This window comes from Cyanistes caeruleus, chromosome 11 (genome assembly GCF_971803275.1).
Source record: "Cyanistes caeruleus chromosome 11, bCyaCae1.hap1.1, whole genome shotgun sequence".
Taxonomy (NCBI): Eukaryota; Metazoa; Chordata; class Aves; order Passeriformes; family Paridae; genus Cyanistes; species Cyanistes caeruleus.
The window spans coordinates 20,812,680-20,825,447 of NC_141711.1; the positions used below are offsets into that span (position 1 = coordinate 20,812,680).

At 52.3% G+C, this 12,768-nt stretch overlaps 1 protein-coding gene across 6 annotated transcripts; it reads right to left on the bottom strand.

Annotated features, from left to right (window-relative positions):
- Positions 1-713: 713 nt before the first annotated feature.
- On the bottom strand, positions 714-8,071 carry LOC147651095 (E3 ubiquitin-protein ligase PHF7-like). 6 transcript variants are annotated; one of them, XM_086846395.1, is made up of 16 exons: positions 7,735-8,071; positions 7,364-7,639; positions 6,945-7,036; positions 6,758-6,859; positions 6,354-6,478; positions 6,115-6,277; positions 5,922-6,028; positions 5,596-5,709; positions 5,331-5,449; positions 4,359-5,171; positions 3,754-4,036; positions 2,734-2,860; positions 2,217-2,287; positions 1,917-2,004; positions 1,125-1,207; positions 714-906 (listed from the first exon to the last, which is right to left on the bottom strand). In XM_086846395.1, the coding sequence occupies exons 2-10, from the start codon at positions 7,404-7,406 to the stop codon at positions 4,405-4,407; spliced, it is 1,632 nt and encodes a 543-aa protein (XP_086702521.1). In that variant the 5' UTR covers positions 7,407-7,639; positions 7,735-8,071; the 3' UTR covers positions 714-906; positions 1,125-1,207; positions 1,917-2,004; positions 2,217-2,287; positions 2,734-2,860; positions 3,754-4,036; positions 4,359-4,404. The 6 variants fall into 6 exon arrangements, with proteins under 6 accessions (XP_086702521.1, XP_086702523.1, XP_086702520.1 ...); XM_086846397.1 differs by having other exon boundaries at positions 3,572-4,036; XM_086846394.1 differs by having other exon boundaries at positions 3,754-4,039.
- Positions 8,072-12,768: the final 4,697 nt, after the last annotated feature.

Consider the following 12,768-nt stretch of genomic DNA (forward strand, 5'->3'; position numbering starts at 1 on the left):
CTCCTTCCTCCTCAAGTGGGGCCCAGCTGGGCCAGGGGGCAGCTGTTGGGAGCCCCGTGCCCGCAATGGCCGCTGCTCTCCAAGGCCTCCAGCCCTGCCCATCAGCCAGGCACGCAGGCAGGGACAGAGCAGCCCTTGGGGCCGATGCTGCGGGCTGAGAGCCCCACAGAGCTGCTCATGCCCGCTGCCATTGCCTCTGTCCCCTGCAGCATGCCTGCTGTGTCGTCCTGTAAAGGCCACCCCCTGCATTGCCCCAGGCCCTGGCAAGTGCCCCTGTGCTGCTCCTGCATTGCCCAGGGCACCCACAGGTGTTGCTCGTGCCTGACAGCGACCAGAACCAGCGCAGAGTGTGACAGCTCTGTTGCTCTGGGCACGGCTGTCAGGCCAAGCCCCCTTTTGGTCTTGGCAGAGCCCGTAGGCTCCTGGAGGGCTGGGGGCACTGCTCCGGCCCAGCCTGGCCCAGGCCTGGGAGGCCTTTGACATTGCTGATTGCCCTCACAGCCTCCAGGGCTGAGCCGGAGCTCAATGGCCCCAGCCTGACCGGACAGTCTGGACTGGAGCCTTCCCGTGGCTCCCCGGAACCCGAGAGCATCAGCGCCAGCTCAGAAACACTGCCTAAGCGGGTTTGCCAGTATTGTTTCTTGTTAGATCCTTGAAAGGATTTAAAAGGTAAGGTTGTTTGGCAACTTCTTCAAGGAACAAATAGGACAGGATTCTTTTCAAGAAAGGGTTTATTAGTTTGGGTTCAGTTTCCGTTTGGAATTCTTATGCTTCCTTAGACGATCCAGAAATTAATGAAAATCTAACATATTCCTAGGAGAAGTTTTTGAATCCACTACTTGCAGAAGTCTCTAAATTCACTGTTTCTCTTAAACACTTCCCTTACATCTAGTTAGCTAGCTGCTCCTGTAACATACAGAGATGCAGTGGTTTACCTGGCTGGACATCACATCATCATGTTACACACACCAGTATACTAACAACCTTTTGTTCCCTGACAGTTACAAAGTTTCAGGCTCTTCTGGAGGTCCTGAATTAATTTTGCATGCACATCCATAGCCGTGTTCCCTCCCCATGCTCAGCATTCAGCCACAGTTACCAGGGAACAGATGTTCCATACTCACCTCAAACAATAATCTACATCTGTCTTCCCAACCCACTTTTTCTTCACTGAGCTCTACAGATCTACAAAATAACTCTGGGCCCTCTGCACAAAACAAAACACAACATCAATCAGTAGGGTTCAACCCTTCTGATTCTGCTGCTGCTCCCAACAATCATGAATGAACAACACAACAGTCAAGTCAGAAGCTCTATTCTTCACGTCCCTCCTATTCTCTTGCCCCCCACCACATGTCGGCTCCAACAGAAATGTTCCCTACTGCAGCCTGGTGTACTAAGAAAAATGAAAGGCAGCAGCTGTCTCCCTGAACATGCTGAAATCTAAATTGCAGTGAAACAGCAGCTCTTGCATTAAATGCTCAGCAGCAGGATCCCACAGCTGCCCCCAGAAGCGCTGCTTCCAAGGGCTGAGATCTCCATTCTGACACACCCTGTAAATCAGACAGGCTGGAAGATTGCAGGGCAGTAACTGTATGAACACAGCCATACATTTCATCAGCGTTATCTAACAAGTCTCAAGAAACAAACGTCATTTAAGCCTGACTTGAGACTATATTCTACAAAATAGAACAAGCAATTGTTTTGGCAGCCTGTGTAATTTTTGGGGGCTGTGTATGTTTTCTTTTGTTGTTGTTGTCTTTGTTTTTAAATCGAAAATTCACTGGCTTCAGAAGAGAAAGCCCCAGATTCATTAGGATGAAGAACCGCACGCACATATGTCACTGACAAGAGCACTCGGCATTCCTCAGATTAACACCAGAAAGACAGGAAAAAGTTAAAGGTGATAGACCTACCTGAAAGGATCCTAAATGTCTCAGTAACCTGTCTAGTGACTATTTTTTTCCTAAGCTCTAAAAGTTCCTATAGCTATGAGGCAATTATCTGAAAGAAAGGAAAGACAGAAAGCTGCTCAGCCTTTATTTTTTACCAGGACTCTCTCATGGGATCCACCACAACTTTGACCACAAGTGAGCATGGCAAATTTTGACTACAGAGCATTCATAACCAGGCAGCATTTTTTCCTCCTTACTCAAGTCCAGTAAGGGTTTAAAAGGGAAAAATATACAAAAGGGGCTGAACAAGTTGTGTCGTACCTCTTAGGCGTTCATCATCTATGGAGAAGAAGAAAATTCTAGCACTTTCTGTGCGTGGTAGAGAAAAAACCCTAGACAAGTACAAAGGGGTTTTAGCATCCTAAAAGGTCCTATCAAATCCCATGAGCATGAGTTAGAGCTGTAGTGCCTCAGAGAAATGGTACACGGAAGAGCTTTACTGCATAGTATGCAAATAAAGCCTTCTATTAAAAAACCCCACTTTTTACAAGAAAACTGACTGTGTCTTTGCCTTTTGGCAAAACTCAGTTTGGGGTTGGCCAAACCAAAACAACCCAGTCAATTTCTTGTGCTCATCTTCTCTCTCTTCACATTCAACTTCACATCCAAGGGGCTGCTGGAACTTTGGACTCCACACAGCACCAATGCTTTTCCAAGATGACTTTCCTTGCTCAGAGGTGTGCAGTGTCAGTTTCCCATTTCCTCAGTGCTGCCATTCATATTCCCACAGCATCCAACTACTACAGCCAGGTAGACAACAAATACAAATGGAACTTGCCTTTCTTGGTGCTTTTCAATTTCTGACATCTCAGGCTCATCAGCGCCCTCAGAAGTGATGTCTTGGAAATGTGAATCCTCTTGCCACCTGACTTTTTCCAGTTTTATCGTCCCAAGTATGTGAGGCTCTGCAAAACCAGCACCAAAAGAGAAAGCAAGCCAAAACCAGATTATTTCTCTGCTTGCCAGGAAAAATTCCTTCTTTCAAGTGAAATATGTACACTGGAGAAGACAGATTTAGGACGGACAGAATCTTCTCCTCCCTGATTTTCTGAGCTGTAGCTCTGCTCCAGGATTTTCCACTTTGTTCAAGGCATCTCCTATGTATTCTTCAACATTTATCATTGCATCCAGAAGACAGTGAATAGCTTCTGAATTCAGCACAAGTGTGGGGGCTTGTTGCTTTGTGTTGTTCTTTGTTAATATTTTGGATAACTTGGCACGGCTTCCTTTCATTCCTACCTGACTGTGACTTGATTAAATATTCCTTCATCTTCATTTCATAAGGCCTTATTTTATCTGAGCTTAGGAACACCCCGATGATCCTTCAGTGTCATTCAGTTTCACTTTTCTGAAGGTCCAGGAATAGAATTCGGTAACTAATGAATGGTCATGGAGCTTGGAGTCAACTCCAGGATTTTGCTCCTCCCTCTACCTTAACACCCATTTTCCTTAAAATCCTGTTGTGTTCCATGTAACTTGGTATGACTGCTGTGTCACCTTTTTCCCTATTTGAGAACTTTAGGGCATGAGAACAAGCTTTTTCACCACTCTGCAATAATCCCAATGCCTTCTCAAGGCGTGCCTCTCAAAATTCCTGAGATGCAAGCAGGAGTTACCTCTCATTAATCTCCCACAACCTTGGCAAGTAGCAATGAAGATCAAAATGCTTCAGTGTAAGTACTGACTTCTGCTGCTGATCATCCTCTGGATTATGACCTTCTTTACACCATCTTGCTCTACAGTGCCTGCCAGAAGCCGTTCCTTAGAAATGGCTCCGTTAGGAGGGTTCTGCCGTTACCTTCTTTGATGCCCAACTCCTCTGTGTCTCCAAAGAAGGAAAACTTGAAAGCACTCGACTCCTGAGTTCTGTCGTTTTCAGGCAAAGGTCCCGGACATTCGTCTGGGGCAGAGTCCTGCGCATCCTCTTTGTCCCAGGCTATTCCCACTGTCTTTTCTGGTTTGACCTTTGAAGGTCCAATCAAGTCTTTAAAATCAGCAGCAGTGTCACAATCGATTTCTCCAGACACTTGAGGCAGTGTCTCACTCTCTTCTTTCTTCTTCTGCTTCACTGAAGGAAGGCTCTACTGAAATGAGATTGTTTAAGGATAGCAACTCAGCACACGGCTTTTTCAAAGACAGCTTCCCTAAGAGCCACCTTGCTTTTCATGTCTCCCTAAACGTATCCAAGCCATTAAGGACTGGTTCACTTTCAAGGGTAAGCAGTGGGGAAATATCTGTCTAAAGGCAGCAATGAGTGTCCTTTTTAATCAGCTATGTCCTTAAGTGGCTTTTCCCTTAACAATACACGATAACAGAAACCAAGAATCATAGAAATGCCAAGAGCTAATTCGGGTTTTCCCACAGACCTGCAAATCTCAAGGTCCCTGTACTGACCCTTCTCACCTTCACTTACAGCAGCAAACAGAAGGACCAGAAAGAAAAGATGACACTACGTGCTGCTGATAGAGGTCCGAGTTGAGGCCCGACGTGGCTGGCGGGAGCGGTTGCTCCAGCGCGACGTCCCCGATGGTGTCCCCCTGCGCCTGGGTGTCTCAGCACTTGCTGCTGTCCTCCTGCTCCTGTTCTGGTGACTCCGGGATTGGAGAGGTTGATTTGAGGCCCGACGTTGCGGGCAGGAGCGGCTGCGTCTGGGGGACGTCCCCGAGGATGTCTCCCTTCGCCTGGGCCTCTCTGCCCTTGATGTTCTCCTGCTGCGCCTGTCTCGGCAACTCCTCGACCGGGCAGGTGGACTCTGGGCATGAGCTTGCTGCCGGGAGCGGCTGTGTCTGCGGGAAGCCCGCGATGGTGTCTCCCTTTGCCTGCGCCTCTCTGCACTTGATGTTCTCCTGCTGCTCCTGTCATGGCGACTCCGTGACCGGACGGCTCCATCTGAGGCCCGCCTCTGCTGGTGAGAGCGCCTTCGCCTGCTGTCAGGCCCAGCATGTCTGGAATGGACCCTGTCCTCAGGGCCCGTCCAGCTGCTGGATCTTGCCCTTGCTGTGCGTGGGCTGCCGGTGTCTGCCAAGGAAGAAGCTGGACGCCGGAGGCTTCTGTGGCTGCTGGTCCCTGGAGTTGGAGACTGGGGAGCCAGACGTGATGGCACTGCGCTGCTGGAGCTTGGCCTGATGGCCTCAGATTCTGACAGGCCATGAGCATGCTCCAGTCCTGACTGTCTGGTCAGGCTGGGGCCATTGAGCTCCGGCTCATCCCTGGGGGCTGTAAGGCCAAACAGGAATGTCAGAGGCCTGCCAGGCCTGGACCAGGCCATGCCCGACCAGAGCACTGCCCCCAGCCCTCCAGGAGCCCATGCGCTTTGCCGTGCCCAGCCTGGGCACTGGCCCCAGCCCAGGGACACCCGCCTGCTTTGCCTCATACCCATGCCGAGACCAGCACAGCTGTCACACTCCCAGTGGGTTGTCCTCACTGTCAGGCCAGAGCAGCGCCTGTGGGTGCCCTCGGCAGCACAGGAGGAGCACAGGAGCAGCTTCCAGGGCCTGCGGAAGCAAACGGGTTGATGGCTCTGAAGACAAAGTGTCCCAGCACGGGATTGTGCAGCCGAGCTCCTCTGGCTCTTTCCGCTTTGAGCCCTTCCCGAGACACAGGTTCCCTGCAGAGCCCCGGGTGCAGCTTCCCAACTCACCCCTCTTCCTCTGCCTCCTCCCTGCCTCCTGGGTAAAGGCATTCCCTGGCATTGCACGTGTTGTGCCTCTCTCCTAGATCTGCAAAGGCATTGTTGTCCTCCCATGTTGGCAGTCTGACGGAGAAAGGAAAAGCTGATGTGTTTCTGCTGCCCTGACCCCATGGAGGTAACAGGGTGTCCCTGTACTTCCTCCAATGCTTTTTCATGTCCCCTGAGGGGCAGAAATCCAGACTCCCTGGATAGGGCTGTCTTGGACTATTGGGGCAGGGCCTGGCACAGTATGGCACTTACACCCCGTCTTGTGAGTCACACTGAAGGACACCAACCTAATGGGGGTTCGGATCCCCAGAAAGAACACTTCGACAAGGAATGTCTCACGGTCTCTGCAGAGGGGGCAGCAGAAGGACGAAAGACCAGCACACATGGCCTGTCCCTGCAGGGCAAACAGAAGCAGTGTGAGCCAGGCCCTGGTGCTGCTGAGCACCTGCTGTGTCCCAGGCCTGAGGGCATGGCTCCCACCTGGAGGCAGTCCCTGTGGAACCAGGCTCTTTTGCACGCCGGGCACACGATGGTGTTGAACGTCTTCCTGTCCTCCACTGGCTCCATGCAGATGGGGCATTCGGTGCCCGGCTCTGGAGTCACCTGCACGTCCTGCTTTGGACGGTGCTCAGGGCAGTAGGCCCTGGGGGCAAAGGGATGGGCATAATGAGAAAGACTTGGTCCTTCCCTGGGGGTGGCCAGAAGGGGAGAGGAGCTACCTAAATGGAACAATGTACTGTGTCACACAGCCGCCCTCCTTGGCACAGGGCAGGTGGAACCATCTGTCGCAGCCTTCTTTGCAGCACAGGATGGTGGCCCCGCTCTGGCCGCAGACGCAGCAGTGCTGGAATGAGCCAAGCAGCCCCATCAGCAGCAGCCTCGGGGCCTCCCCACACAGCCCCAGGGCTCCGGGCAGGGCGCAGGATGGGGCCGCTGCTGGCTCTCAGCCCTCAGAGCCAGCTGGTGAAGGAAGCTCCTGTGCCAGAGGCTCCACGGAACTGCTGGGAGCCAGACTTTGTCCCACAGCCGTCTGCATGGCCGGACTTTCTTTCTGGGGGTATGGGCTAAGCTCTGGCCAGCCTCTCCTGGCACAAATGTCCCTGCTCTTTTGCCAGGCTCTCACCTTCTGTGCCGCCCGCCTGACTGCAAGTTGGATATCTCGAGGCAGAAAACCCAGGAGTCCAACACGTTTCTTGGCTTGCTGGAAAAGCAGTGTGGCAAAATACTGCAGAAAGGGAGAAGAGCTGATGAGGACAGGGTGGCAGGGACTGCCCATTGCAATGCTGGAGAGAGTGCCCAGAGCCACTCACCAGGCAGAACACGTGGGCACAGAGCCCGTATTTCTCCTGTTTGTCGCCGCAGATGTCTGGGTCAGCCTCTACACGGCGACACAACAGGCATGCTGCAGGGGACAGAGCCAATGGCAGCGGGCATGAGTAGCTCTGTGGAGCTCTCAGCCCCCAGCATCAGCCCTAAGGGCTGCTCTGTCCCTGCCTGCGTGCCTGGCTGATGGGCAGGGCTGGAGGCCTTGGAGAGCAGCGGCCATTGCGGGCACGGGGCTCCCAACAGCTGCCCTCTGGCCCAGCTGGGCCCCACTTGAGGAGGAAGGAGGCTCCCAGCCCTGGCCTGGCTGAGCAGCTCCTGCCTCCCCCGGCCTCTGCTCTGGGCCCTACGCTGGCCACCCCGACAGCCCCTGGGCCAGGCTGTGGGAGGGCTGCTTTGCCCTCACCTGGCTCCCTGCCATCAGGGCCCTCCTGCTCCCTGTCGCACATGGCGGCTGTCAGCGCTGAGTCCCTGTGCAGGAACGCTGCTGCCTCCGCCAGGTGCTGGACCTCTCTCTCTCTGCGGGAGAAAGAAGAGTGATGGGAGTTTGCAGAACAGGCCCAGAGCTACGAGGGTGCTACTCCCTGGTAAGCCCTGCGTGAGCCCTGCTCCTGTCCGCCTTCTGCTCCCGTTGTCGCGTTGAGGAACACCGCCGTCTCCTCTGGATGTTCCTGCGCTGATTCTGAGAAGGGAGAGGCAGGTGAGCCTGCAGCACAGGCCCAGAGGCCCGAGGTGTGGGGCCCCTCTGGTCCCTGGGCAGCTGCTTCCCTGCCTTACCTTCTCCTCCCGTTGCCAGGTCGCACTGACACACGGCCTGAGCCCAGCCTTCCCTTTTGGGGCTTTGGTCGCACGCGTCACAATGGCCACTCTGACATCAGCATCTTGCTCCCAAAGTTCAGGCAGCCATGGCCTCAGTTGCCCGGCAGCCACTTGAGGCCACCCCCTTGGGAACCGAGGTTCTGAGATGGTTCCAAGCCTTTGGTCAGCACGGAACCAGGACAGAGACTCCTGCAGCAAGTGCAGGGTCCAATCCCAGGCTCCAGGGCAGCCATCGAGGGTGGCACTGTAGGCACAAAGGTGCTGTTCAGGCATGGCCACGCCAGGGCTCCTGCCCCTGACAGTCAGTTGCCCAGAGAGCTTGTGCAGAGTCTCTTGCACTGCACAGATTCCAAACCTGCTCTTGGTGCACCGATGTTTTCCTCAAGACCTCTCTGCAATAAACTGAGATGAACCTGATTTCATGCCCATGCTGATCACCGTTGGGAACAGGAGATAAAGCTGGGGACCACTGCAGCTGCCTCCCAACCTCAATTCTCCTGTCATCTAACCATCTAATGAATTTGATATTTCATATTAAGTGGAAAAATTAGTATTAAGCTCCTTAGAAAGCTCATTCTTTACATTGACTCAATGGAAACTCGGGAAATTCAATGAAAGCTTACCTTGTATCTGACTGGAGAGCATGCAACAGTACCCAACTCGGGAGTCAAATGTTTTTCCCACATTAAAGAACTTTGTCAGTTTGGTCCATGCTTTCCTTCTAGCAAATATTTTGAAAAAAGTCAAGACATGACACATAAAAACAGTTCTTGTAGAGTTTTCGCATTCACGTCTTTGCAAACACGCTCCTGCAAAGTCCAGATCATTGACTGCTAGAACAGTCAGCGGGATCCCAGGGAAACAGGGCAGGGGCTGAGAAGCAGAGATACCCTGCACCTGCCTGATGCTGGGGCACTGGGAGTTCATCCATGTTCCTGTCTCCAGGGGAGAGCCCCCTTGGGTGGAAAACAATGCTTTCACTGAACTAGGAGGGAGGCACAGCAGGGGCAATGCCAGGGAATGCCTTTACCCAGGAGGCAGGGAGGAGGCAGAAGAAAAGGGGAGAGTTGGGAAGCTGCACCCGGGGCTCTGCAGGGAACCTGTGTCTCGGCAAGGCATTGAAGCAGAAGGAGCCAGAAGAGCTCAGCCATGCAATCCTGAGCTGTGGACACTTTGTCCTCAGCACCAGGAACCCGTTTGCTTCTCCAGGCCCTGTGAACTGCTCCGGTGCCGCTCCTGCAAGTTATACATCAACACAGAGCCACCGATTCTTTCTCAACCCTTTTCAGCACCGGACAGCAGCACGCAGTAAAATGTTGTCTCTGCTGCACAATCTAATTACTAAAAGTCTAATTATTCAAAGTCCTGCAAAGAAGCAACTTACATTCAAAGCATACACACCAAAAACCCCAAACCCTGGTACAAATCTTGAATTGACACAAGAAACATGTTCCTATTCAGAAACACAGGCTAACACTTTTGGACAATATTTTTTCCTATTAGATCTTTGAATGGATTTCAAAAGTAACATTGTTTGGCAAGTTCTTCAAGGAACAAGCAGGAAACACGTGTGAACTCTAAAAGAAGATTTATTGGCTTGCTTTCACATTCCTTTTGGAATCCCTATGCTTCATCCAGCATGCCAGAAAATGGTGAACATCCAACTTCATATTAGGAGAAGTTTCTGAATTTGCAGTTTGCCTCAAAGACTTTCTTTACACAGTTAAGGAACTGCTTCTGTAACTTACAGAGATTGAGTGGTTCCCCTGACTGGACATCACCACATGACATTATACATTCCAATATGCAAAACAACTATTCTTGCCTAGCAATTACAAAGCTTCAAGCTCTTCTAGAGGCTTTGTCCTGAGCAACTTCATTAGGTCCCTCTCTGCTTGGCTGTCAAGCCTGTCCAGGTCACTCTGGAGGGCAGCACAGCCTTGTGGTGCATCAGCCCCTGCTCCCGCTTCTGTGCTATCAGCAAACGTGCTGAGGGAGCGCTCCGTCCCTTCTGCCAGGTCACTGGGGAATAAGGCAAACAAGGCTGGCCCCAGCGTGGCCCCCTGAGGTCACAACCCCTCTGAATTTGGAGCTCCACTGTCCACTTCTCCACCCCACTCTCCCTCAGCTGCCTCAGGAGCATGTGATGGGAGGCAGGGACAAAGCCTCGCTGAAGTTCCGACTGACAACTCAGCCACTGCTCTCCCCACACAAACCCAGCCAGTCACTGCAGCAGAGGTGGCTATGCTATGAGATTCCTCAAGCAGGGTTTTCCCTTCCTGTTATTCCAGAGCTTTGGAGATGACATCCAGGAGGAGGTGTTCTGTCACCTGTCGGGAGATGGAGGAGAGGCTGATGGGCCTGCAGTTTCTTGGCTTCTTCTTGGTGCCCTTTGGCAAGACTGCAGTGATGTAGGCTTGCCTGCAATGCTCATGCCTCTCTTGTGGAGCATCACCTTCCCTGACCGGCTGAGAAAGGGCCCAGTGCCGGGGCCAGGAGCAGAGATTTCCCTTGGCCCCAAAAGGGAAGGCTGGGCTCAGGCCGTGTGTCCATATGGCAGGGAGCCAGGTGAGGGCAAAGCAGCCCTCCCACAGCCTGGCCCAGGGGCTGTCGGGGTGGCCAGCGTGGGGTCCAGAGCAGAGGCCAAAGGAGGCAGGAGCTGCTCAGCCAGGCCAGGGCTGGGAGCCTCCTTCCTCCCCAAGTGGGGCCCAGCTGGGCCAGGGGGCAGCTGTTGGGAGCTCCGTGCCCGTAATGGCCGCTGCTCTCCAAGGCCTCCAGCCCTGCCCATCAGCCAGGCACGCAGGCAGGGACAGAGCAGCCCTTGGGGCCGATGCTGCGGGCTAAGAGGCCTGCGAGGATGCTCACGTACGGCGCCATTGGTTTGTTACCACAGAAAGGAACGTGTTTGCACCAGCCTACCAGCAGAAAACACCTATTTTGCAACAGTCCATTACTAAAACATCACCTTTGCAGGAAACCTGCATGTATGGATCAGGGATCAGCATCGCTGCTCGCACAAGACAACAGACTTCTTTTACTGAGTACTGACTAACTACAGAAATACTACACAATGGCAGATTTCTCATACTAACTCACATCTTCCCTGTGAGAGAAATGACAGATCTATGTTTACAAAGAAGCTGTGGGTCTGCTGGTAGATAAAACTAACATTGAGAGATATAAAACTATGGGAAGGATTCCACTAATTAATGAATTAAAAAAACCATACTTGCCTTTACAAACAAACTGTAGATTTTCTGGAAAATAAAACTGGATGTTGAGAGATGAAAAAAACAATGGGGAAAACCCATAAATTCTATAGGAATTAAAAATGAAGAGGGAGGGTTATACATTAGAGGAGAATCGTAAGTATCAGGCATTCTGCAAAGTCGGTACCTCTCAAATACCTCAGCCACTGGGGAAAGAGAGGGACCGGGAAATTAGGATAAAAAGGGGGCTGCATCCACCAAAAACTTTGAGAGACCCCAGGGGAATGCCCCATGGCCTCTCCCTTTTTTTGAATAACGTAAAAGGACTCCCGTGTCTCCTTTTTGGATATAAACCTCTGGTGTTTGGGGATTACTTTCCCTGACAACAAGGCACAGAGAAGAAAACAAAAATTAGAGAACCTTCAAACAACCAGGTTTTCTTCTTTGTCTTCTCAGTACTTGCTCTTTGAACTTTTCTCATCCTACTTGTCCCTCCTCCAAACAAGGCACTTTACAGCTTTGTTTGTCTCAGTGGTGTATTTCTCCAATCGCTGACTTGCCATTTAAGCTCCGGTTTATCAAAAATACACAACAAGGGATTCTCCATGGAGGAGGGTTGCAAAAGCCTCTGGATTCCTGACCATTCACCTGTGCCAATGCTCACAGTTATCTCCTAACACACCTGAGCTTCTTGTCTTTCTCTGAGGGAAGGATTCGGCTCAAGTCTAGGAAACGGGGCAGGGGAGACCAAAAGCTTCCCCTGAGACGCTTTCTGGAAGGCCTGCAAGGACCCTGTCTTTCTTTGGACAGAGTGTGATCATTATGCACAGTGTCTTGCCCTAGATGCCCCCTCTATTCCAGAAGGAATTTTGTCCACTTCATCGCTTGTCTGAGCCTCCAGTTCCAGGGCCTCCAACCTGCTCTGTAAGGTACTACATGTGTAAGTCGACTGCGAGGTTTCAGAATAAAGCAGAAAGCAGTCAGCATGGCTCTAACTAGGTTTTTTTAGTCAGCCTTACAATATATTTTGAGAAGGAGGAGAGAAGGGGGAGATTCCACACCAGAATCCAGCACAGTCTGGCCAGCTTTCTCAGCTGGGTTCTTGAAGCACAATGCCCAGCGCTCGCACTGCGCCGTCTTTACCTGTGTTCTGGTGACCGGGACCATCCCATGGTCAGGCCCAGGATGATGTTGGTGCCAAAGCCCTGTTGCCTGCAAACATCACACTCTTTTTTTACCCAGCTGGAGCTGAGTTTAGCCTATTTGCTGAGTTGACTTTATCTAAGTTTTCCTTATCTTGGCAGTTCTACCAGATGTCTTTATGGCCCCTAAATCCTGCATCCTTTGTGTCCCCTGGCAGTGGGCATCCTTCTTCTCAAGCTTTCTCAGCCTCCCTCTGGGGCTGAGATCCGTGAAACTGAGCCTTAAAAAGACAATTGTAGCAACAAGCCCTTTGCTTTCCTAACACCTGGACATCACTTGGAGCTCGCAGGCTGCTGTGTGTGTCACAGGTGAGATGTCTCTTCTTATGGATCAGGCTTGAAAGTGTGTAAAGCTCAAGCACGAAAGGCCATCCTTTCTTCAGGAAATGTGACCTAGGCCGCAGTTTGCAACAGCTCCGCGCCCGCCCCTTCCTGAGAGCCAGACCGCTGGCGGCGCCATTCCAGGGCTCAGGGCGCTCCCTGCTGGGCCAGAGCCGCCATGACAGCGCGGGCGCCGCGCGGCGGGGGCTGGAGGGCGGGAAGGGGAGAGCGGGCGCGAGGGCCGGGGCGGTTGGTGCCCA